At 36.0% G+C, this 25,997-nt stretch overlaps 2 protein-coding genes across 3 annotated transcripts in view; both read right to left on the bottom strand.

Moving 5' to 3' along the window:
- LOC308634131 (cytochrome P450 2C55-like) overlaps positions 1-1,537 on the bottom strand; it is a gene marked incomplete at both ends in the record, with an annotated part of 30,728 nt that extends 29,191 nt beyond the window's left edge. For both annotated transcript variants that reach the window (XM_081267724.1, XM_081267725.1), the window contains 2 exons: positions 96-258; positions 1,370-1,537. In XM_081267724.1, the coding sequence (XP_081123850.1) occupies positions 96-258; positions 1,370-1,537 (331 nt within the window). The remainder of the gene's footprint in view (positions 1-95; positions 259-1,369) is intronic.
- Positions 1,538-14,136: 12,599 nt separating this feature from the next.
- LOC308634135 (cytochrome P450 2C18-like) overlaps positions 14,137-25,997 on the bottom strand; it is a 53,960-nt gene continuing 42,099 nt past the window's right edge. Inside the window, exons 8-9 of the mRNA XM_081267730.1 lie at positions 16,379-16,520; positions 14,137-14,614 (exon numbers count right to left, since the gene is read on the bottom strand). Of these exons, the coding sequence (XP_081123856.1) occupies positions 14,433-14,614; positions 16,379-16,520 (324 nt within the window). The 3' untranslated portion in view covers positions 14,137-14,432. The remainder of the gene's footprint in view (positions 14,615-16,378; positions 16,521-25,997) is intronic.

The raw sequence follows: 25,997 nt of genomic DNA, 5'->3' as shown, positions 1-25,997 counted from the left end.
CCCAGTGTAGCCAAGATCTGTCTGAAGAGCTCAAATCTCATCCCCAGGACCACTGCCTAAAACACACTTGCACACTCATGCACATTCACACTCACCAAGTTCATTATTAACTCTTTCAATTACTGGGAAAGTGCCTCTTCCAGAAAACGCCTCTCCTAGATCATCCAGGGCTTCCTTCACAGCTTCATATCCATGCACCACCACGATGGGCTTCCTGCCCAAATACAGTGTAAACACAGGGCCATAGACTTTTGACAGCTGGAAACAGGAGAGAAATGCAAATATTAGCAAGTCATAATTTCAAAATGTGCATGATTCCAACTAACATTATTATCTTGTTGCTATTTTTATTCTACCAAACACAATTTTCAATCTTGCTGAATTTTATACATAAATAAGATGGTGGTTGTTGATTGTTACAGCCGCCACATAGATACAGAATGACTCATTTGCCAGGAAATTGTCAGGGAAATTATTATGTGAATGGTCACAATTAATCAGTACCTTGAGACAGATTTATTTACTGTTTTACAGGTAAAGAGACTGAGGTTCAAAGACTTTCATATTCATTTTTTTCCCATATCTAATAAACAGAATATCCAAATTTGTCAACTTCTGGTACCTGAGCAATTTGTATCAGTCACCAATGCCTAGAATAGCTGCTGTCGGATACTGCTTGAGAGTCACCTGATCTCCATTTTTAAACATACCTCCAGATGATTCTAATGCACAGACCAGTTTGAGATCCACCAGTATTATTAACTCGGGAAGAGAGTGGGCACAACAGAGAAATATCAGGACATGCAGCATCCCATAGAAGGACAATTCCTTCCATGCTGGACATTCATAGGTCACAGACAGGAACTCTGTGCAGAGCCCCAAATCATTCTGATGCCAATCAGCTGGCCCTCATTAATTCTTTCTTTTATTCACATATGTTTTTATAGACCGGTGGGCATTTCCTTGACAACAGACAAATTTGCTTCTGTGGAGAAGATTATCATGGCTAATCTAAACAAAATATACAACAGGTGCAGTAAATGATTTCTTGAATAAAATCTCTAATCTCAAAACATTTGTGCTCCCACTTACCTTCAGGCAAAAAGTCATAGCAAATGGCTATGAATCAAAGAAGCTTAGTACTTTATCATTTTGAGTCTACCACACAATTTAATTATTTCTCTCCTAGCAAAATGCATTATTATCATTTCACTTTATCTGACAGTGACAAATCAAAACTAATAATCCACAGGGAGTATGTGCCTTATAAAAATATCTTTTAACAATTTGCCTCCAGTGGTATATGTTATTTAAAAGAGTGAATTATTCATCCTTTGCAAGCCACTGAAGGATCATAAAGCATACTTACATTGGTTAAGGATTTGCTGATGTTCTTAACATCTATCTGCAGGATATTTCCAATAATTGGGAGAGGAGTAGGGCCAGGAGGGAGCTTCCCCCTCCCAGAGCTCTGTCTCCATACTGAGAGGAGAAACAGACAGGAGAGACCAAGGACCAAGGCCACGACTAGGTCCATTGAACCTTCTCTTCTAACTGAAACAACTGTGAGCCTGCAATCCACAGCTTTTATAACACTCCCTGCTAACTTGTGACTCTTTGACACATAAGTGGCCCATGAGCTGATTGTCCTTTAATCTCTCTTCTGAGTGGACTTCGACCCATTGAAAAAACATGAAAATAAGGTGTTCCCTACACTTGCTCTCCTTCCCACAGCCCCACCCTGGAGACTCTGGCAAACCTAGTCTGGGGTGAATCCTAGGTACTATTTTTAATGTTTTTAAAACACCCCCATTGCTTCCAATGTGCAACCAGAATTGAGAACCAATGAGAAAAAATTTTTGATGAAAAAATTGTTCAACCTTGTCAATTCTTAGACTGACAACCAGTTGGAAATTTCTGATATTTAGGTCAATCCATGTGTTTTATCCCTTGCATGTAAAATAATGATTACCCAGTCATGACTCTCAAACTCTTCATACCATTACTGAAAATAACTCTTTTTAAATATTTGATTCTGCTGTACTAACATTACAGTTGCTTAAACATGTAAGAGCTATTATAAGTCTTGAATGACTGAACATGTATCAAGTAACTAGCTAATATACACTTCTTTTACTAATAAGTGCTTTATAGAGGAATTGAAGACAGAGGTTATTATTTTTTTACTTTTCAAATAAGGAAAGCAGAATCTGAGAGAACAAGAGACCATCCGTGTCACACAGCTCAGAGGTGGCAACAGAACTGGGATTGGAATGAGCTCTTCCAATGTCAGTTGTGGTGGGCTATGGCTTCCCCACAGCTGCCTGGAGAACAATTTTAGCAAAACAAAAAAGCCAAAAACTTTAGTTATTGTGAATATAAACCACCCACAAGCTGTTCACAAAATAAGAACCATACACTCTCTGGTGAGGAAATCAGATACCGTTTCTCTCCTCTCCATCACTACAGAAGGAAAACTTGCTTAGTGCAATGGAGGGAAGAACCAATCTCAAAAAATTTCGGAGGAGAAAAGAAGGAAGATGATAGAATGAACAATAAGCATGTGCTTTGGTGGTGGGTGAGGGAGACAGAGACCATCTTTCAATAGTACACACAGCACAGAAGGACCCCATTGTGCAAACCTGAATAGAAGATGACATTCAGTGGTCATGAGGGCCTAAATATCGGTGAAATAATGTATACCACTAGATCACTAATGGCAATGCTTGTACAAAAAAAAATTACAGACAGAAGAACATGGAGGTAATGGCAATGCTTGTATAAAATAAAATTACAGACAGAAGAACACTGAGGTAGGGAAGTCTTTAAATGCACAGCACAGAATGTCCCCAACATGTGGACCTGAGTAAGATAAGACATTTAGGGGTCACCTGCATTTAAAATTGACTGGAATGACATATATTATTAGACAGGTAATAAAAAAGCTTATGCAGAGGCTTGTTTTCTAACAATATCATCACATTCATCCTAAATTGACTAGTGCAGTTATTTCTAAGCACATTTAATTTTTTTAAAAAAATTAAATCTGTGAAGAATGAATTACATAAGGATTTATCAGTCATGTTTACAGGGATTCTGACGATTTACAGAGGATTATCACACCTGTCATATCCCTTTTGATTCTCTCAATTTCCTTTGCCTAAGGTAAATTATCCTCACTGTGGAGCTGAAGAGTTGGGCCTTGGCGATGCATTGCCTTGGCCAAGGATACAGAGACTGCAGAAGGGAGAGCTGAGACTGGATCCCACCTTCCTGACTCTTGCACCCTTCCCTCCACACCAGACATTCACTTCCACTGGATTTACTAACATCCACATGTACTTTGATTCAATATTTCATGATTCAGTCTCAGACTTTCAAAATAAACATTAATTTAGTTAATTATTACACTACAAGTTTATTAAAATGACACATCACATTTATTAATCAATTCAACACAGGGCTTAGAGAATCCTTTACGCAGGGCAAAGAGAAACACTAATTTGCTGCCCGACTCTCATAGCTCTAAACTCTATCAGAACCACAGTAACTCTATTTAGAGCCATCGTTTCATTCCTTGGGACGGCCCTCTCCACTGAGCCTGCCCTATGGGCTGGGACTTTGAACCTCCAGAACTGTGGGGGGGGGAAAAAACAAAAACCTCTTTTTCATAATAGACTCTGTCAGGTATTTCTTTACAGTGATGAAAAAATAATGTGGAAATAATAGGCATGGTCTCCGGTGGGTTCTGTAACATCTTCACAGCAATAAACACATCCATTGCACTGATATTGACTCTAAACCAGATTTTCAAATAAAGGAATGAGGAGTATTTAGAGAAATGGCTAATTGCAGAATACAGACAGGGAACACACAAATGAGTTTCAGAGACTTTCAAAATATATACTAATTTAGTTAATAATTACATAATTAATTTTATTCCATAAAAGTTATTTTTCCCATGATATTGTTATGGACACTTGGATTATTTCCAGTGTAGGGCTATTTTGAATAGTGCTAATATAGACATTTCTGTTTATGTCCTTTGGATATCCCAATGGAGTGCATTTGTGTTCAATACATATCTATGAGTGGAATTGCTGAATATGCATATACTCACTCTAAGTAATATTGACAGATGATTGAACCAATTTTTAATTACACTCTGAGAGTGCCAGTTGCTACAAGTTATTGACAGTACCTAGAATAATCTGTCTTTATTTCATTTTAACCATTCTGATAGATTATATCATCATATTTTATTTAAGTTTTAATTTGAATTTCCATAAAGCTTAATGCTACTGGATGTTCCTTTCATTTATAAAACTCTAGGTTATAATATATATATATATATATATATATATATATATATATATATATATATATACACACACACACACACACATACACATACACATATATATACACATATATATACATAGAGAGAGATTATATATATACACACATACATAGACACACACAATTATATATAAAATATAAAATAAATATATAATTTGTATACATATACACATATATGCCTACAACTGGATTCATTTTTTAATAATCACAACAGTTGATAAATTGTTACTATATACAGTGAACTTTTTGCTTGAACCATTTGAAAATAAATTAATAGCTGGGCACAGTGGCACATGTCTGTAATCCCAGCAGCTCAGTAGGCTGAAGCAGAAGGATTGCAACTTCAAAGCCAGCCTCAGCAAAAGTGAGGTCCTGTAGAAACTCAGTGAGACTCTGTCTCTAAATAAAATATAAAATAGGGCTGGGGATGTGGCTCAGTGGTCAAGTGCCCCTGAGTTCAATCCCAAGCGTTCAAAAAAAATGGGTAAATTAACACCATGTTCCCAAGGACCAGCAATCCAGAAATATTTTAGTGTATATTTTCTTTAAAAAAAAGGTTTTTCTCCTGTACAATTATACTCAAAGTATTAAAATCAGGAATTAAGTATTGATATATTGGGACTTTCTAATCCTTATTCCTAATGGTGTTTAATCAATCAGTCCCAAAGATATCCATTATATTCCATTAAAAACTTAGTAGAGAATCCAGAATCATGTTATATATTTGTGACATCTTTTTAGTAGACTCTATGACACTTCTTCAATCTTTCCTTCACTTACATGACCTTGACACTCTTTAAGAGCATAGACTTCATGTTTATAAAATGGCCCTCAATTTGAATTTATTAATCAGTTTTCTACTAATTAAATTCATCTTAAGAATTTCTAAAAGAAAGGTGACAGTATGACATTTTCCTCCCTTCCTAGGTGATAAACAATTGTATCTGTTTCATTAGGAATGTTTATTTGATTAGTAGGTTCAGATATTTCTGGCAGAATTCTCCACTTTACTCCTCTCAATTTTGTTCTTTGGAAGTATGCTGTGAAGTATGTATGTGAGGGATTCTTTGAAATTATTTAACTATCCCACATCAAATTTTCAAGTTGGTCATTTCTCTGTATCAATAAGGAATCAAGGATTCAATTGTGTCAGTGGGTTATAATCCATTATTATTATTAGTAGTAGTAGTAGTAGTAGTAGTAGTAGTATCTATTTGGGTGCTCAACTTGTCTCCTAATGACTATATTTTGTGCCTTCTTCCATGTCACCAATAATCCTTAAACAATTCCTTACTTTGGGATGCAGCAACATACTCTAGGCTCATTTGTATGTTCCCTGCCCCTACTTTGCAAGTATTTTCTTTATTTTAAAATCTGATTTGGAGTTAATAACAGTGTATTGGGTGTGTTTATTGCTTATGAAGATGTTATAAGATGCAGCGCTTCTCAGGAAACAGAGGTAGAAAATATGTGCATTGAGAATACAGCAAATCTCTTGTGTAGAGAGAGAAAATGAAAAGGTGGAATTCTATTCAAAGAAGAAACAAACATTGGCCATTATCAGTAAAGGCAAATCATGGCTTGCTATAAGATTGGAGATCAACATATCTTGCATACAGAGAAATGATAAATTGTGGCATAAAAGTGTATTACAAATTCTAATGCAAATAATAATAATAATAGAGCTCATGTAAAAATAAATAAATAAATAAGATTTGAAAAGTTCAGATGAAAATGACTCCATCAGCTAAAAAATGAAGAGCAAGAGACCCACAGAAAGGGTATCAAAGTTCTAGGAAAAAGTGCTCAAAAGGGTCATTTTCTCATCTCAATGGCAAATTCTGTCCCAGGAACTAAAAGCTCATGATTGTTGGTTGAGAGCTTGAGAGGCTAAAAGAAATTTCATATGAGGACAGAATGTGGCAGACATGAGACAAAGAACCACCCAACTGGTCCAGGGCTTTTCTTTGTTGGAAGGCTTTTAATACCAACTTCATTTTCATTATCTGATATCAACCTTTTACATTTTCTATATCCTCATGGTTCATATGTCTCTGAGAATTTGTCAATATCTTCAAGATATTGTCTAGCTTATTAGAGTATTAATTTTTGAAATAGTTTTTAATGATCCTCAGGATTTCAGAAGTTTCTGTGATGTTATGTATCATTTTTCATCTCTGGTTTCATTGATTTGAGTCTTTGTTTGCTTTAAGTTTGGCTAAGAATCTTATTTATCTTTTCAAAAACTAACTTTTGCCTAGTGCAGTAGAGTATGCCTATAATCTCAGCAGCTGGGGGATGGGGGCTGAGACAGGAGGATCAAGAGTTCAAAGCCAGACTCAGCAACAGTAGAGCACTAAGCACCTCAGTGAGACCCTGTCTCTAAATAAAATACAAAATGGGGCTAGGGATGTGGCTCAGTGGTTGAGTACCCCTGAGTTCAATGCCAGTACCCCCCCAAAAAAAAACTTGTTTCATAGGTGCTCTGTATCTTTTTTATTCTCAATTTCATTAATTTCAATTCTGATCTTAATTATTTCCTTTCTTCTACTGAGTTGGGTATTAGTTTGTACTTTTTCTAGGGGCTTGAAGTATAACATTAAATTATTTATTCGGTATCTTTCTATTTTTTTTAATGTAGGAACTCAGTGCTCAGTTTCTCTTAGAACTGCTTTTATACTGTCCCAAAGATTTTCATAATGACTCTATTTTCATTTGTTTCTAAGAATATTTTTATTACTCCCCTTATTTCTTCTATGATCCATTACTCATTCAAAAGTATATTATTAAATTTCCAGGTATTAGTGTGGTTTCTGTTTTTTAATGTTGATTTCTAATTTCACTTGATTATGATCTGACAGGATGCAAAAAATTATTTTTTTATTTGCTATGATTAGCTTTTTTGTACTAAAATATGATGTATTTAGAAAAAGTTCCATGTGCCACTGAGAAGGTGAATTCAGTTGTTGATGGATGAAATATTCTATAGATATCTGATTTGATTTGATTTGATTAATAGTATTTTAATAATATTTTTTAGTTCTGAAGAGTATTAGTTTATATCTGCATGACCTATCTAATGGTGAGAGAAGTGTGCTAAAATCACTCACTATTATTGTATTGCAGTTTTTTTTATTCTTTATATTGAGAAGAGTTTGTTATATATATGTAGGTACTTTGTTGTTTGGGGCATAAATACTGACAATCATTATATCTTAATGATTATTAACCAATATGAAGTGACTTTCTTTTTCTATTTTGATTAATTTTGGTTTGGTGTATGCTTTGATATCGGAGTAGCTATCCCTGCTTGCTTTCATTGTCCATTTGCATGTTATACCTTTTTCCATCCTTGACCTTCAGTCTGTAGATGTTTTTACCTGTACAAATAGTCTCTCATAAACAGCATATGGTTGAGTCATATTTTTAACCCAATCTGCCAATCTATGTCTTTTGGTTCGAGAGTTTATACCATTTATTCCGTGTTATTTTACAGACAGGATTTTTATTTCCTGTATTTTTATATATTTCCAATTCTTCATTCAGACTTGATTCACCTTTAATTAACTATTCTTCTAGTACAATTTATCCCTTTGCTGGTTTTAATTTTTTTTTCAATTCTTCTGCATGAAATGGTTCATTGAGTATGTTTTTTAGTGCAGACTTATGACAAAGGCCAACATCACACTGAATAGAGAGAAATTGAAAACATTTCCTCCAAAAAGAATAACATGACAAAGATGTCCATTCTCACCCCTCCTATTCAACATAGTTCTAGAAACTCTAGCTACAGCAATCAGGCAAAAGAATAAAACTAAAGGGATGCAAGCAGGAAAAGACAAAGTCAAATTATCTCTGTTCACTCACAACATGATCCTATATTTAGAAGACTCAAAAAACACCACCATAAAACTTTTAGAGCTGATAAACAATTTAGTAAGGCAGCAGATCCATCCATAATAACCTCAAAAAAATAAAATAATACATGGAATTAATCTAACCAAGGAGGTTGTTTTAGTTAGCTTCTTTGCTCCTGTGACCAAAATACATGACAAGAACAATTTTATGGAGAAAAAATCTATCCAGGGACTCATGGTTTCAGAAGTCTCAGTCAATAGACAGCTGGCTTCATTCCTCTGGGCCTGGGATAAGGCTGAAAATCATGGCAGAAGTATGTGGTGAAGGAAGGCACCAGGAAGCAGAGAGGAAGCTCTACTCAATAAGGACAAAGTATAAACCCCAAAGACAGACTCCAAATGATCCACCTCCTCCAGCCAACCCTATCTACCTATGGTTACCATCCAGTTAATCCCTATCAATTGATTAACACACTGATTAGGTTAAAGCTCTCATAATTCAATCATCTCACCTCTAAATCCTTTTGCATTGACTCACACATGAGCTTTTGAGAGACACATCATATCTAAACCATAACAGAGGTGAAAGACCGCTACAAAAAAACTATAGAATATCAAAGAAATAAATTGAAAAAGATACAAGAAGATGGAAAGACCTCTCATGTTATTGGATACAGAATTAATGTCAAAATGGCCATACTATAAAAAGCATTGTACAGATTCAATGTAATCCTTATTAAAATGTCAATGACATTCTTCACAGAACTAGGAAAAAATGTTCTAAAATTCATTTGGAATAATAGAAGACCCAGACCTATAATAGAATAATAGAAGACACGAATCCTGAACAAGAAGAGTGATGCTAGAGGCATCACAATACTGGATTTCAAATTATACTACAGATCTATAGTAACTAAAACAGCATGGTATTGGCACCAAAACAGACATGAAGATCAGTGGAATAAAAGACACAGAAACAAACATACATAGATACAGTCATGTGTACATGACAGAGGTGCTAAAAACATACATTGGAGAAAAATTAGCCTTTTTAGCAAACGGTGCTAGTAAAACTGGATATCCATATGTAGAATAATAAAACTAGACCTCTATCTCTAACCTGCACAAAAAATTGACTTAAAGTGGATCAAAGACCTAGGAATTATACCATAAACTCTGCAAGTGCCAGAAGAAAATGTAGCCCCAATACTCCAACATATTGGCACAGACACTGACATCCTTAACCAGACTTCTAATGCAAAAGAAATAAAACCAAGAATCAATAAGTGGTACAACATCTAATTAAAAAGCTTCTTCAACCAAAGGAATTAAGAGCATGAAGACAGAGCCTACAGAATGGGAGATTTTTTCCAGCTGCTCCTCAGATAAGGGATTGCTATCCAGAATGTATAAAGAACTTTAAAAACTTAATACCAAAAGGAAAAAAAGCTGAATACAGACTTCTCAAAAAAAAGAAATACAAATGGCCAATAAATATAGAAAAAATGTTCACAATTTTTAACCATAAGGGAAATGCTAGTCAAAACTACACTGAGCTTTCATGTCACTCCAGTCAGAAGGGCAACAATCAAGAATAAGAACATAAGTAAATGTGGGCAAAGTTGTGGGGAAAAGGTACATTTATACATTGCTGCTGGGAATGTAACTAGTACAACTACTCTGGAAAGCAGTATGGAGATTCTTTATAATAGTACCATTTGACCCATCTATCCCACCACTCAGTATATATCCAAAGGACTTAAAATCAGCGTATACAGTGACACAACCACATCAATGTTTATAGCAGTACAAGTCACCATAACCAGGTTATGGAATAAGCCAAATATCTGCCAAAAGACAAATGGATTAAGAAAATGTCGTATATGTACACAATGGAGTTTTACTCAGCCATAAAGAAGAATGAAATAATGGCATTTGCTAACAAATGGATGGAAATGGAGAACATCATGATAAGTGAAATAAGCTAGAGTCTTATTTCTAGAAATAAGCTAGATAAAGGCAGGGCAGGGAACACCAGCAAAATAGAAAAGAGATTAGTGGAGTAAAGAAAGGGGATTGAAGGGAAAGGAAGAAGGATAGGAGAAGGGAGGAACAACAGAATGAAACTGACCAAACTATCCTATGTACACATGAATATACCACAGTTAATTTCACCTTTATGTACATCTATAATGCACCAATTTAAAATATATATAAATATATCTTTTCATATATATCCCATAGAATAGAGGAAACAGATTGGGGGAAGAGAGGGTAAGGGGAAATACTGGGGACTGAATTGGAGCAAATTAAATTCCATGCTTGCATACTTAGGTCAAAATGAAACCCAATATTATGTTTAACTATCATGCACCAATAAATTTAAAAAAAAATAAAACACCCAAATGTGAGTAAGCTAGAGCTTCAAATTATGAATAATTGGGCACTTGGCATGGAGCATCTACTCCTGATTCCTGTATGCAGGATGTTCTTCCTAAGACAAAAGGACCCTTCACCTCTCTTTTGAAATCCTCCAAAATGTCCTTCATTGGGGAAAACAGACTATTCCCCAATCTGTTTTCCTGGGGCCCAAAGAGTGTATTTTCAAAATTTTTTTAAAATAGGAGAAGGTTTTCTCCTTTTCCCAAGAGTTGAATCTGAGTCCTTGCTTTTTTAGAAACAATATCTACAAAGCACAGGGTCCTGGAGTAGATCCTGAGGATGAAAGCTCTGTGAGGAACCTGGTCTCTAGGTGTGGTCCCACTGGGTTCCCCACTTGTTGAGAGCCACAGCCGAAGGGGCCCCCAGCAAACTTCCAGCTGCCAGCAAACTTCCAGCTGCCAGCTGATGATTGGCTCACAGCGGCCCCAGCAACTTCTAGCTGCCAACTGATTGGCTCCTCTACGGTGATGCTCATTGGGCTGTTTCCTGCCCTTTCAGACCACAGAGCTGCTCATTGGGGGACTTTTTTGGCTCCGCCCACGTGACCCAGCCAATCAGCCTCAAGAGCAGGAGGAGTGGGGGAGGTTGAGAAGCTTGTGGGAAGCCCGTGGTGGCAGTTGGGCTCTGAAGGTTTTTCCTGAGGATCTGTTTTGTTTGGCGTGTGTGGTTCTAAAAATAAAGTACGTTTCTTTTGACAAGTGGCTCCTGAATTGTGCCCAGCCAGACTGCGGCACCCACTTTTCACTGTCAAAGGATTTGCCAAGGTACTGGGTCAGAACTTTGAAACCAGAATAAACCATCTTCTCACACTACTTCCAGTGACTCATTGAGGAGGTAGGAGTTGGAAGAAAATAGGCCCTTTCATTTAAGTTCAATGATGCTGTGGGAAGTTAATCCCTCTGGTCAGGGTGGAGCAGCTTCATCAGTCCCACCTTTCTATGGATAACACATTTCAATTTGGAAAATTACTTCCAAGAACATAGTCTGTTATAGTTAAAGCTTCATCCCAGGGTTTCATAAATTGACTTCCAGACCACTCACGTATAATCAAATCAAGCCTTTATTGAAGCACACTGGTGGCAACTGACCAGAACATAAAGCTATTCCCCTGATCAGTCCCAAACAATTACAAGGGCGCTCTTTATAAGCCTGAAAACCACAAAAGGGAATTTGGGGGTCTAGCCAATGCAAGCAAGCCAGGTTACAGAAGCAGGAGAATGCAGTCAGGTGGAGGGATGCTCAGCCAATCACAATTATCCCAGTCATCCAAGTTATAGAAACAGAGTCCCGTTACCCTAGTTACAAAAACAATGTCCCATTAGTTAGTTCTGTGTTCTTAAAGGTTTCTGTAGCAAAAGGAAAAGAACATCTTGCCCTGGTCATGACCCTTCTACTTGGCATGGTTGTTTTACAAAACGGAGTTACAAAACGAAATGGAGTCACTTTGGCTTGACTATCATAGTCAATGGAAATTCCTGGAGAGTCACCTAAACCAGCCAAATTTCAGAAGAGATACCCATAAAAAGGAACTACAAAGAGTATATCTCTGAGTACAGACTAGCACTTGCCCCAGGAGTGATTTCACCTGTGTTTCCACCCCCACATCCTCAGTGCTGCAGATGCAACCCAGGGCCTTGCGCACACTAGGCAGTCCTTCTCTTGAGTCTTTTGCATCTTGATTACATTATAGTTTTTAGGATAGCTTTTTTTTTTAAAGAGAGAGAGAGAGAGAGAATTTTAATATCTATTTATTTTTTTTTTTTTAGTTTTCGGCGGACACAATATCTTTGTTTGTATGTGGTGCTGAGGATCGAACCCGGGCCGCACGCATGCCAGGTGAGCGTGCTACCACTTGAGCCACATCCACAGCCCAAGATAGCTTTATTAAATAAACACAATTTAATATATCTTCATTCTTTCTTATATTTTACTTCATTTTTATTAACACATGCAAATTGCACATGTTAAAAGGCTCATTGTGATATTTTTACACATGAATAGAATGCACTAATGAAATCCAACCTCCCTATATGCACCCTCCCCTGCCTACCCTTCCCAACCTCTACCCACATTCCATTGTACTATCTACATAATATTAAGTAGTAAATGTTTTAGGGTAGTAAATCATTTTTAATTGTGGCAATATAAAATTTACTATTTTTACCCTTGTTATTATACAGGTTAGTGGCATTAAATAGATTCATCTTATTATGCAACCACTATCACTGCCTTCAAAACTCTGTTCATCTTGCAACACTGAACTTTGTATCATTAAACAATAACTCCTCATTCTCAACATTCCCCTGTCCCTGAAAACCACCCACATAATAACCCATACAGACTTTTCTGTTCTACACATTTGCCTGTTTCTGACAACTCATATTTACATTCCCAGTATTGGTCCTTCTGTTTCTGGATTATTTCACAAAATAATGTCTTCAAATTTCATCCATGTCATAGTATGTGTCAGAATTTTCTCTCTTCTTAAGCCTGAATAATATTCCATTCACGTGTACACCACACTTTATCTTTTTCTTCCTCAATGGACACATGGGATGTTTCTACCTTTTAGCTATTGTAAATAATTCTGCTATGAATATGGAGATATAAATTTCTCTTTGATAACCTGTTTTCATTTCTTTTGGGTTTATTCAGAAGTGGAATTTCCTGATTCCAAGATAATACAATTTTGTGAAGATAATGTCATGATACTTTTTTGTAAGTAGCAAATTTAAATTCATTAAGTCAGCTCACTATTCCCTAGATATGATATTTCCTATGAGCCACCCAGGCAACAGAGTCATTGGAAGTATCAAAACACTCTTTCATGGTCTGGGGTGTAATTCAGCTGACAGAGCTCTTGCCTAGCATTAGGGAAGCCCTGAATTTAATTTCTAGCATCACACACACACACACACAAAAAAAATACAAACAACAACAACAAAGTTTCTTCCTCCTCCATTAAGTATTCTGAACCACTGTGGTAAAGAAAAGCAAGAGATACTTCAAGGAAATAATAAATGTCAACAACTTTTTAAGACACCCATATTTGGGTGTGGACTGGTGAAGAGATTTGTGGTATAAACATGGGCTATAAATATTTTTTAATAAACTGCAATTATTTCACATGAGGATGTAACCAGAAGTAAAATCATTGGATCATATGATCATTCAATTTTAATTTCTTTAGGAACCACTCACTGTACTGTTTCACAGTGGCTGCATCATTTTTCATTCTCCACATATGCACAGGCCTTCCTACTTCTATATATTCTCACCGACACTCCTGTTTCCTTATTCTTGTTCAGTCTCCTTCCCTCCCTCTTGTAACAGCTATATTCTCATGTATGCAAAGTGGTTATCTCAGTGTGGTTTGACCTATTTTTTTTCATTCTGAATTTTGCACAACAATAAATTTCTGAGAACGGATCCAGCAACAACAGTACTTTTTATTCAGAACATGCAGGGAATTCATGGCTCCAAATTGTCATAGACTAGTTATTGTGCTGTTTTACCATGATAACATGTTAGTAACTGAGTATTAGAACTTGTGGTGGTCGATGCAAGAGTTACAGACTACAGGGAATAGCAGATTTATTTATGCAGCGATCCAGGAAACTCTCCTTAATGAAGGCTGCATGTTCACTGGATCAGGAAGGGATGGGGATGTGAGGGAGAGCTGAGAGAAGGTATCCCTGAGTGTGAGAAGGGGGACGATGCCTCCAAGGAGAAGTGGCAGGTGATGATGGCATAACAGCAGCCAGTAGCCCTTCTTCAGACAGGAATGAAGCAGAGCTGGTACAAAGGTGGCACACGGCCAAACGCATTGGCAATGGGGGTGGTGTCGATGTCCTTGAGGTCAATCACAGGTTTCAGCTTAAAATTCTGTAAAATGGTGGTCAGGAACAAAAACAGCTCCATGCGGGCCAGGCCCTCTCCCAAACACATACGTTTTCCTAAAGATGACAAACACAGAGTTTTCCCTCCTTAAACATTAGGTTCTGAAATGTTATAAAGAATATTCAGTAACTTATATGATGAATGATTACTTATGTGTATGTGTCAAAGACAGAATGGTTGGAGAGACAGATGCACAGAAGATTAGTCACAGTCGCTACCCACTTGTCTCATTTTATCAGGCACCCTGTGCTAGACAGGTTTTTGCTCTTATACTTCCTTCATGACCTATGTCCCTGTCATATCCTCTTTACAATGCATGCTTAGAAGGTGGTAGACTCTCACCCTCTATAAGTTTTCTCATAATAGTCATGCTTCCACAGAAGCATGGCTCACTTCAAATCCTACTTTCTCTTATTTTGTTTTATCCAGCTAAATATGAGTGACTTAAAAGAAGGGCTCCATCCTTAACATCTGGATATGGGCAGTGCCAGGCCCAAGAGAGGCATCAAAATCCATAGCAAAAAAATGAAGGTGATTCCATGTCTAGAGTCTTGGCACACACAATTTAACGATGAGACAGAATTCCTAAACACATGATCATGAGAAGAGGAAGAGGATGGTGCTCTGGAATCACTGCAGACTCTCTTTCCACATTCCCAAGGTTTTGTTCAGCCTTCATTTACCTGGTATGCTCTGACCCCCTAGATCTATAGAAAACATTCGCTCCTGGACTCCATTACTTCTGTAAGGTGCCCTGCCTTATCTTCTTCCTTTGCTCCCCACCTCCTGTAAGCCAGCTCAACCCTCTTTCCCTTGTATCGCCTTCTATCCTAGCTGGCGACCTGTGCTGGGTTCACAAATCTGACTATTCCAATAACTTAAGAAAACAGCAAAGGAAGCACGGAAACACAAAAAGAAGTACCTTTTCAAAATCTGAGGTGACTCTCTGACTTTAAGTGTCCATGGAAAGAGAGAGTCACTGGAATTCTTTATTCTTACATAGGAGACATACAAGGGGAGATTCCATGGAACATTCTATCCCAAAAGGGGCAAGAGGTAGGATTACAAAGGAAGAGGTGAGTGTAACTCAATCCCACCTGGTAGTGCCTACTCCTGGAGCCACACCTTATTATCTGAGCAGAGGTAAAGCCCAAGTTATTGTGGGGCACAATAATTGTTTAGTATCTCTTGCTCAGGACTTAAGGGCGTGTATTTCCAGAGTGGCTCTCGACACCCTTGTTAGAATGTTTTTGGATATAAAAAGGCAGAATGAGGGCTGGGATTGTGGCTCAGGGATAGAGCACTTGCCTAGCATGTGTGAGGCACTGGGTTCGATTCTCAGCTCCACATACAAACAAATAAATAAATAAGTTCATCAACAACTAATAAAAATACTAAAAAAAAAAAGCAGAATGAAAGCAACCCTCTGCCTCCCCAGAAACCTGTGTTTCCCTCTCTCACAGCACAGGTTTCAATGATTACAATGATCTAGATTACAATGATCTGTTTGTTCATCTGCTTCCTAACTCAGGAGTGAGACTCTTAAGAGCCCATTATGTATGCTAGGCTACTTGGCATCTAAGAGTGATACTCTTAGAAGTTTCAGCTGAGTAGATTGTTGATATAGCCAGAGGCACAATTCAACCAAACTATGCCATAGCTTTATCCATTGGAAAAACTGGGTCAGACATTCCGCAAAGTACCACCAAAGGGACCCAGTAGTGAAGATGCTCCAAAGGAGGCACCCATGTAAGTTGCATCTGATCATAAAAAAGTTATTTTGTTCCCTAAAGTTACAACTGGAAATGAATTTTTATTACCTGATGAGAAAGGCATAAAGTAGTCACTTTTCTTAAAGTTGCCACTCTCATTCAGAAAGTGACCAGGGTTGAACACCTCTGGATTAGGGAATTCCTTATTGTCATGCAGCACGGAAGTCAGTGATGTTATTATTCTTGTTCCCTGGAAACAACAGACAGATAAAATTAGTAATAAAGAAGTTGAATGGAGGGCTGGGGTTGTGGCTCAGTGGTAGAGCGCTTGCCTAGCACATGTGAGGCACTGGGTTTGATTCTCAGCTCTGCATATAAATAAATAAATAAAATAAAGTTCCATCAACAATTAAAAAAAATTAAGTCAAATGGAAAGAAATAATGGAATTCATCTGATCTATATTTGAGGAAATCCAGGTCCAAGGAAAAGAAGTGACAATTCCAGAAAGACAAACCAAGCAAGAGTTTAAGGCCACAAGCAGTAAAAGCATCCTCTGTGAGCAGTTGTAGGGCTGAGTACTTGGGAATATGGATGCTAGACCTTCTGAATTCTACTTAGCACCAAGCTGGGACCTTGGTGTCTGTCTCCACATGTTGCTCTATTTCATCAATTCAGTTTTTGCATATCTCACATGTGGTTTATGGTTTACAGTAGAATTTTGGGCTCACTCTTGAAAAGTCAGGAGTATTTAGAATTATTTATTTAAATAAATAAATAATTGTGGATTTCTTAGAGATCTGGTCTGATTTAAAATGACTATTGGTGAGATATTAACAAGTACACTAACACCTATTGAGCACTTATCATTGGAATGTAATATGTTTATTTTGATTTCAAACATGGAGGAACTCTTCACAGATGAATCCTATCTTAAAAACACAGCAGGGTGAAAATTAGAAAAGTCATCATTTTGCAACAATTCAGGTAGGATCATCAAGTCAGGCACGGATAATCAATTAATGTTAAAACTGTTGGTTGAGGGCTGGGGCTGTGGCTCACTGGTTGAGCACTTGCCTCTCATATGTGAGACAGTGGGTTCGGTCCTCAGCACCACATACATACATACATACATACATACATACATAATAAATATATGTGTCCATCTACAACTAAAATAAAATAACATGGATGAATGGATGGGGAAAAAATGTGGCATTTATAAACAATGGAATATTACTCAGCACTAAAAAATAATAAAATCACGGCATTTGCAGGGAAAAGGATGGCATTAGAGCAGGTAATGCTAAGTGAAGTCAGCCAATCCCCCCAAAAAACAAATGTCGAATATCTTCTCTGATATAAGGGGGGTGAATCAAAATGGGATAGGAAGGAAGAGCATGGGAAGAAAATTACCTCTAGATAGGGAAGAGGAGTGGGAGGGAAAGGGAGGGAGAAGGGGAATTTCAGGGATGGTGGAAGGAGACCCTCATCATTGCACAAAATACATGTATGAAGATGTGAATTTTGTGTCAACATATCTTGTATACAGAGATATGATAAATTGTTGTATAAAAGTGTATTAAGAATTGTAATGCAAAATAATAATAATAATAATAATAATAAGAAGAAGAAGAAGAAGAAGAAGAAGAAGAAGAAAATAAATAATTTTTAAAAAATAAAAATAAAAACTTGTTGGTTGAGTTATTTGTAAACAGGTTATTCATAATGTCTTAAATAAGAAGAACCTTCTGAACTTATTTTTTATTTTTTACTTTTAATAACAGAACCTCAGCAATAAAGAGATCTGTCAGACATCTCCATGCTAAGTGTGAATCTTAGTAGCACCAATAATGGGACAAACTGAAATCATGTGCCATCAGCCACAATCTGATGCAGTGGGACATCCATGATATCACCCATATAATGTTCTTTTCCAAAACACAAACCTGGTTTCTAATATCCAAGAAAACAACCACACAAAATCAAGCTGAGGAACATTTTATATGACCATGGATTGAATTCTTCAAAAAGTGTCAGAGTACGCAGCTGCATTGTTAGTGTCACTACAAATTAGTACAACCACTCTGGAAAGCAGTGTGGAAATTCCTCAAAAAACTAAGAGTAAATCTACCAATAGACTCATTTTCTCCTTGGCATTTATCCTAAAAAAAAACCCTAAAATCAGCATAATATAGCAATACATTCACTTCAATGTTTATAGCAACACAATTCACATTAGCCAAATCAGGGAATTAGCCCAGATGCCTGTCAATATATGAATAAATCAAGATAATAATTAAATTCACCATTTCTGTACATTGTGATCAAACTGTAAACATCTTAATAGCAAATATTTGTTTTTAGGGTTTATATTGTTTATATTAGGATCTGTTAACATTGCCCTTAACCTCAAAGGAGAGGTATTAGAACCTTACAAGGGCACTGTAAGCCTATAGGGTAAAAACCATAATGTTTCAGATCCTCAGTGCTAGAAAGGAAGACACACAAGCAACATGAAAAGACAAGGGAAGAAAGTGCCCCAAACAAATCAAGATACCACATTATTAGAATCCATGGCCAACACAGCAGAAAAAATTACAGAGAAGGTGTTCAGGATGTACATAATTAAATGTCCTGTGGATTAAAGGATGATATAAGAGAGCAAATGCAGGCAGCAAAAAATCACTTTGACAAAGAGCTACATAAACAAATACAGAAAACAAAAGATTACTTCAATAAGGAGATAGAGGTTCTTAAAAAACAACAGAAATCCTTGAAATGAAATAAACAATAAACTAAATTAAATTTTCAATTGAAATCATCACCAACAGAGTAGACAACTTGGAAGACAGGACCTCAGACAATGAAGATAAAATATATAATCTTGAAAATAATGTTGACCACACAGTGAAAACAGTAAGAAACCATGAGCAGAACATTCAAGAAATATGGGATAACATAAAAATACCAAATTTAAGAGTTACTGGGATAGAGGAAGGCACAGAGTTCTAAACCAAAGGAATGAGCAACCTATTCAATGAAATATCAGAAAATTTTCCAAACATGAAGAATGAATTGGAAAATCAAAGTCAAGAGGCTTACAGAACTCCAAATGTACAAAATTACCATAGACCCATACCAAGGCACATTATAAAGAAAATGCCCAACATACAGAATAAGGAGAGAATATTAAAAGCCATGAGAGAAAGGAACCAGAGTACATATAGAGGAAAACCAATTAGATTATATGAAGATTTTTCAACCCAGACCCTGAAAGCTAGAAGATTCTGGAACAACCTATATCAAGCTCTGAAAGAAAATGGTTGCCAACCAAGAATCTTATATCCAGCAAAAATAAGCTTTAGATTTGATGATAAAATAAAAACCTTCCATGATAAACACAAGTTGAAAGAATTTACAACACGAAAGCCTGCACTACAGAATATCCTCAGCAAAATATTCCATGAAGAGGAATTGAAAAACAAAAATAAAGATCAGCAAAAGGAAATATTATACTAAAGGAAAAACTAATCAAAAAAGAAACTAAGTCAAGTTAAATACCTAAAATAAACAAAAATGGCTGGGAATATAATCCATGTCTCAATAATAACCCTGAATGTTAATGGCCTAAACTCACCAATCCAAAGACATAGACTGGCATATTGGATTAAAAAAAAAAAAAGACCCAACAATATGCTGCCTCCAAGAGACTCATCTCATAGGAAAAGACACCCACAGACTGAATGTGAAAGGTTGAAAAAAATCATACTACTCACATGGACTGTGGAAGCAAGCAGGAGTTTCTATCCTCATATCAAATAAAGTAGACTTCAAGCCAAAGTTAATCAAAAGGGGTATAAAAATGGATATTTCATACTGTTTAAGGGAACCATTCATCAACAAAACATAATAAATTTATATGCCCCAAACAATGGAGCATCTGTGTTCATCAAACCAACTCTTCTCAAGTTCAAGAGTCAAATAGACAACAACACAATAATTATAGATGACTTTTAACACTCCTCTTTCTTTGATAGATCATCCAAACAAAAGCTGAACAAAGAAACTATAAAACTCAATAATACAATCAATAACTTAGACTTAACTGACATATATAGAATAATTCATCCTTCAATGAACAAATACACTTTCTTTTCAGTAGCATATGGATCCTTCTTTAAAATAGACCATAAATTAAGCCACAAAGCAACTCTTAACAAAAATTTAAAAAATAGAGATACTACCCTGCAATCTATCAGATCAAAATGGAATGAAATTAGAAATCAATGATAAGGGGCTGGGGATGTGGCTCAAGCGGTAGTGCGCTCGCCTGGCATGCGTGCAGCCCGGGTTTGAGCCTCAGCACCACATACCAACAAGGATGTTGTGTCCACCGAGAACTAAAAAATAAATATTAAAATTCTCTCTCACTCTCTCCCCTCTCTCACTCTCTTTAAAAAAAAAAAAAAGAAATCAATGATAAGATAAAAATAGAAGCTACTCCAACATCTGGAGACTAAATAATATGCTATTGAATAAACAATGGGTTCCAAAAGACATTAAGGAGGAGATTTAAAAATTCTTAGAGATGAATGAGAATACAAACATATTGAAATCTCTGGGACACTATGAAGGCAATACTAAGAGGAAAGTTCATTGCATAGAGTTCATTCCTTAAAAGAAGAAAAAGTCAACAAATAAATGACTTACCAGTACATCTCAAAGCCCTAGAAAAAGAAGAACAAATCAACACCAAAAGTGATAGAAGACAGGAAATATTAAAATCAGGGCTAAAATCAATGAAATTGAAACAAAAGAAATAATTGAAAGAATTGACAAAACAAAAAGTTGGTTCTTTGAAAAAAAATTGACAAACTCTTAGCCATGCTAATAAAGAGAAGAAGAGAGAAAACTGAGAAAACTCAAATTACTAACATACATGATGAAAAAGGAAATTTCACAATCAGGGGTTTCCATCCTCATATCAAATAAAGTAGACTTCAAGCCAAAGACACTACAGAAATCACAACAGACACTACAGAAATACCAGAGATAATTAGAAATTATTTTTGAAAACTTGTACTCCAATGAAATATAAAATATCAAAGGCACTGAAAAATTTCTAGACTCATATGATTTGCCCAAATTGAATCAGGATGATATACACAATTTAAACAGATCAATTTCAATCAATGAAATAAAAGACACCATCAGAAGCCTACCAACCAAGAAAAGCCCAGGACCACATGGATACACAGCTGAGTCCTACAAGACCTTTAAAGAAGAACTAATACCAATACTCTTCAATTTATTTCAGGAAATAGAATAAGAGGGAGCTCTTCCAAACTCATTCCATGAGGCCAGTATCACCCTAATTCCAAAACCAGGCAAAGACACATCAAAGAAAGAAAACTTCAGACCAATATCTCTAATGAATAGAAATGCAAAAATTCTCAATAAAATTCTGGCAAATTGAATAAAAAAAAAATCAAAAAGATAGTTGGGGCTGGGGTTGTGGCTCAGTGGTAGAGTGCTCGCCTACTATGCATGAGGCACTGGGTTTGATCCTTAGCACCACATAAATATAAAATAAAGATATTGTGTTGACTTAAAACTTAAAAATAAATATTAAAAAAAATAAATATTAAAAAAAAAGAATCCCACCACAATCAAGTGGGATTCATCCCAGGGATGCAAGGTTGGTTCAACATACAGAAATCAATAAATGTAATTTATCACATCAATAGACTTAAAGATAAGAATCATATGATCATCTCATAGATACAGAAAAAAAGCATTCAACAAAATACAGCACTGCTTCATGTTCAAAACACTAGAGAAACTAGGGATAACTGGAACCTATCTCAACATTGTAAAGGCTATCTATGCTAAGCCCTGGGTTAACATCATTCTAAATGGAGAAAAATTGAAAGCATTCCCTCAAAAAACTGGAACAAGACAGGGATGCCGTCTTTCACCACTTCTATTTAACCTAGTTCTTGAAACACTGGCCAGAGTGATTAGACAGATGAAATAAATTAATGGGATATAGATAGGAAAAAACTCAAATTATCACTATTTGTAGGTGTTATGATTCTATACATACAAGACCCAAAAAGTTCCACCAGAAAACTTCTAGAACTAATAAATGAATTCAGCAAAGTAGCAGAATACAAAACCAACAGCCATAAATGAAAGGCACTTCTGTATATCAGTGACAAATTCTCTGAAAGGAAAACTACCCCATTTACAATAGCTTCAAAAAATAAAAAAACTTGGGAATCAACCTAATGAAAGAAGTGGAAGACCTCTACAATGAAAACTACAGAATGCTAAAGAAAGAAATTAAAGAAGACCTTAGAAGATGGAAAGATCTCCCTTGTTCTTGGATAGGCAGAATTAATATTGTCTAAATGACCATACTACCAAAAGCATTATACAGATTTAATGCAATTCCAATCAAAATTTCAATGATATTCCTCATAGAAATAGAAAAAAACAGTGATGAAATTCATCTGGAAAAATGAGAGACCCAGAATAGCTAAAGCAGAATGAAGAAGAATGAAGAAGAAGGCATCACTATACCAGACCTTAAACTATACTTTAGAGCAAAAGTAACAAAAACAGCATGTATTGGCACAAAAATAGATTGGTAGACCAATGGTACAGAACAAAGGACACAGAGACTAACCCACATAATTACAGTTATGTTATATTAGACAAAGGTGCCAAAAACATACATTGGAGAAAGACAGCCTCTTCAACAAATGGTGCTGGGAAAACTGGAAATCCATATGCAACAAAATGAAATTAAATCCCTATCTCTCACTATGAACAAACTCAACTCAAAGTGAATCAAGGACATAGGAATTAAACCAGAGACCCTGCATCTATCTAATATAAGAAAAAGTAGGCCCCAATATCCATCATGTCAGATTAAGCCCCTACTTCCTTAATAAGACTCCTACAGTGCAAGAATTAAAATCAAGAATTAATAAATGGGATGGATTCAAACTAAAAAGATTCTTCTCAGCAAAAGAAACAATCAGATGAATAGAGAGCCTACAGCTTGGGAGCAAATTTTTACTACTTACACATCAGATAGAGCGCTAATCTCTAGGGTATATAAAAAAACTCAAAAAGTTAAATACCAAAAAAAAAATAATAATAATAACCCAATCAATAGATGGGCCAAGGAACTGAACAGACACTTCTCAGAAGGTGATACACAATCAATCAACAAATATATGAAAAAAAATGTTCAACATCTCTAGCAATTAGAGAAATGCAAAGTAAAACTACTCTATGATTTTATCTCACTCCAGTCAGAATGACTGCTAATAAGAATATAAACAACAATAAGTGTTGGCGAGAATGTCGGGAAAAGGCACACCATATTGTGGGACTGCAAAATGGTGCATTTTGTTGGTGGGACTGCAAAATGGTGCAGCCAACATGGAAAGCAGTATTGAGATTCCTTTGGAAAACTGGGAATAGAACCACCTTTTTTAAAAGTATTTATTTTTTAGTTGTAGTTGAACAAAATACTTTTATTTCACTTATTTATTTTTATGTGGTGCTGAGGATTGAACCTAGGGTCTCACACATGCAAGGCGAGCATTCTACCACTGAGCCATAACCCCAATTCTAGAACCACCTTTTAACCCAGCTATCCCACTCCTTGGTCTATACCCAAAAGACTTAAAAACAGCATATTACAGGGACCCAGCCACAACAATTTTTATAGCAGCACAGTTCACAAGAGATAAACTGTGGAACCAACCTAGATGCCCTTCAGTAGATGAATGGATAAAGAAACTGTGGTACATATACACAAAGGAATTTTACTCAGCAATAAAAGAGAATAAAATCATTGCATTTGCAGGTAGATAGATGGAGCTGGAGAAGATAATGCTAAGTGAAGTTAGCCAATCGCCCCCCAAAAAATGCCAAATGTTTTCTCTGATATAAGGAGGCTGATTCATAGTGGGGTTGGAAGAGAGAGCATGAGAGGATTAGACAAACTCTAGATAGAGCAAAGAGGTGGGAGGGGAAGGGAGGGAGCATGGGGGTAGAAGACAATTGAATGAGATGGACATCATTACCCTAAATACATGTGTGAAGATACAAATGGTGTGAATATACTTTATATACAACCAGAGATATGAAAAATTTGTTCTATATGTGTAATATGAATTGTGATGCATTCTGCTGTCATATATAACAAATTAGAATAAAAAATTGAAAAAAAAGAAAAATGGGATTTCTTCCCCAAAATATTAAATAAAATCTCCATCAAGCTTTTTTCTTTTTCCTTCTTCTTCTTCTTCTTCTTCTTCTTCTTCTTCTTCTTCTTCTTCTTCTTCTTCTTCTTCTTCTTCTTCTTCTTCTTCTCTCTCTCTCTCTCTCTCTCTCTCTCTCTCTCTCTCTCTCTCTCTCTCCTCTCTCTCTCCTCCCCCGCCCTCTCTTTTTTTTTGTATTGGGGATTGAACCCAGGGGCACTTAACCACTGAGACACATCCCCCAGCCCTTTTTTAATATATTATTTAGAGACAGAGTCTCACTAAGTTACTTAAGACCTTGCTAAGTTCCTGAGGCTGGCTTTGAACTCAAAATCCTCCGGCCTCAGCCTTCTGAGCCACTGGGATTACAGGTGTACACCACTGTACCCAGCTCCACTGAGCTTTTTGAAGAGCTTATAAACTGATTCTAAATATATGGAAGAACAAAAAGCCAGGGACAATCAAGAATATTTTGAATAATGTGAGACTTGCTTTTCCAGTTATCAAGACTTACTATGAAGCTACTGTGATTAAGATATTGCTACTGAGATACATTTTGAATCAAAATGAAGATAAAAAAAAGACTCCCACATGTATAAAAACAATGCAAAACAGCTGGGATCAAAAAAAAGGAAGAGGATTTAATAAATGGGTACAGACTTTTAGCACAGTTGGTTTATTATTAAAAAATTAAAATAAAATTTGAAAATTTTTAAAAAATTAAAGTTGAAAAAAGAAAACTACTTTCACATACTTGTCTAAATTTACTCTTATACATTTTCAAAAAATAATTTGTGATAAATGTTACTTAAAAATACAAAATGAGATGGACTGGGGATGTGGCTCAAGCAGTAACGTGCTCGCCTGGCATGCGCGGGGCACTGGGTTCGATCCTCAGCACCACATAAAATAAAATAAAGATGTTGTGTCCACTGAAAACTGAAAAATAAATATTTAAAAATTCTCTCTCTCTCTCTCTCTCTCTCTCTCTCTCTCTCTCTCTCTCTCCTCTTTCTTTCTTAAAAAAATATAAAATGAGGTATATTTTCAGCAAATGATGCTGAGACAAGTGGATATTTATAAAAAGAAATGAAGAACATCATTACTTCACAGCATAAATAAAAATAAATTTTAAAGATACATAGACCTAAATGTAATAGTTAAAACTATAAAACTTAAAGAAAATGGCAAAGAGTAAGTATGTAAAAAGAAGGAAGTGTGGGAAAGAGACAATGCTAGGGAATGATATTGGCCAAAATTTATTGTTCTATTGTAGGTGTGTAGGAAGACATAGCAATGAGTTCCACCATTATGTACAACTATGAAAATTATGTAGGACTCTGTGCTGGCAAATAATATTTTAGATGGGATAAAAAAGCATAAATCATAAAAGAAGTTATTGATGAATTGTACTTCATCAAATTATATAACTTCTACTCTTTGA

Source organism: Spermophilus citellus (genome assembly GCF_964194105.1).
Source record: "Spermophilus citellus genome assembly, chromosome: 15".
Classification (NCBI taxonomy): domain Eukaryota; kingdom Metazoa; phylum Chordata; class Mammalia; order Rodentia; family Sciuridae; genus Spermophilus; species Spermophilus citellus.
The sequence above is the reverse complement of the archived record's forward strand: the minus strand, read 5'-3'. Positions and strand labels throughout refer to the sequence as shown.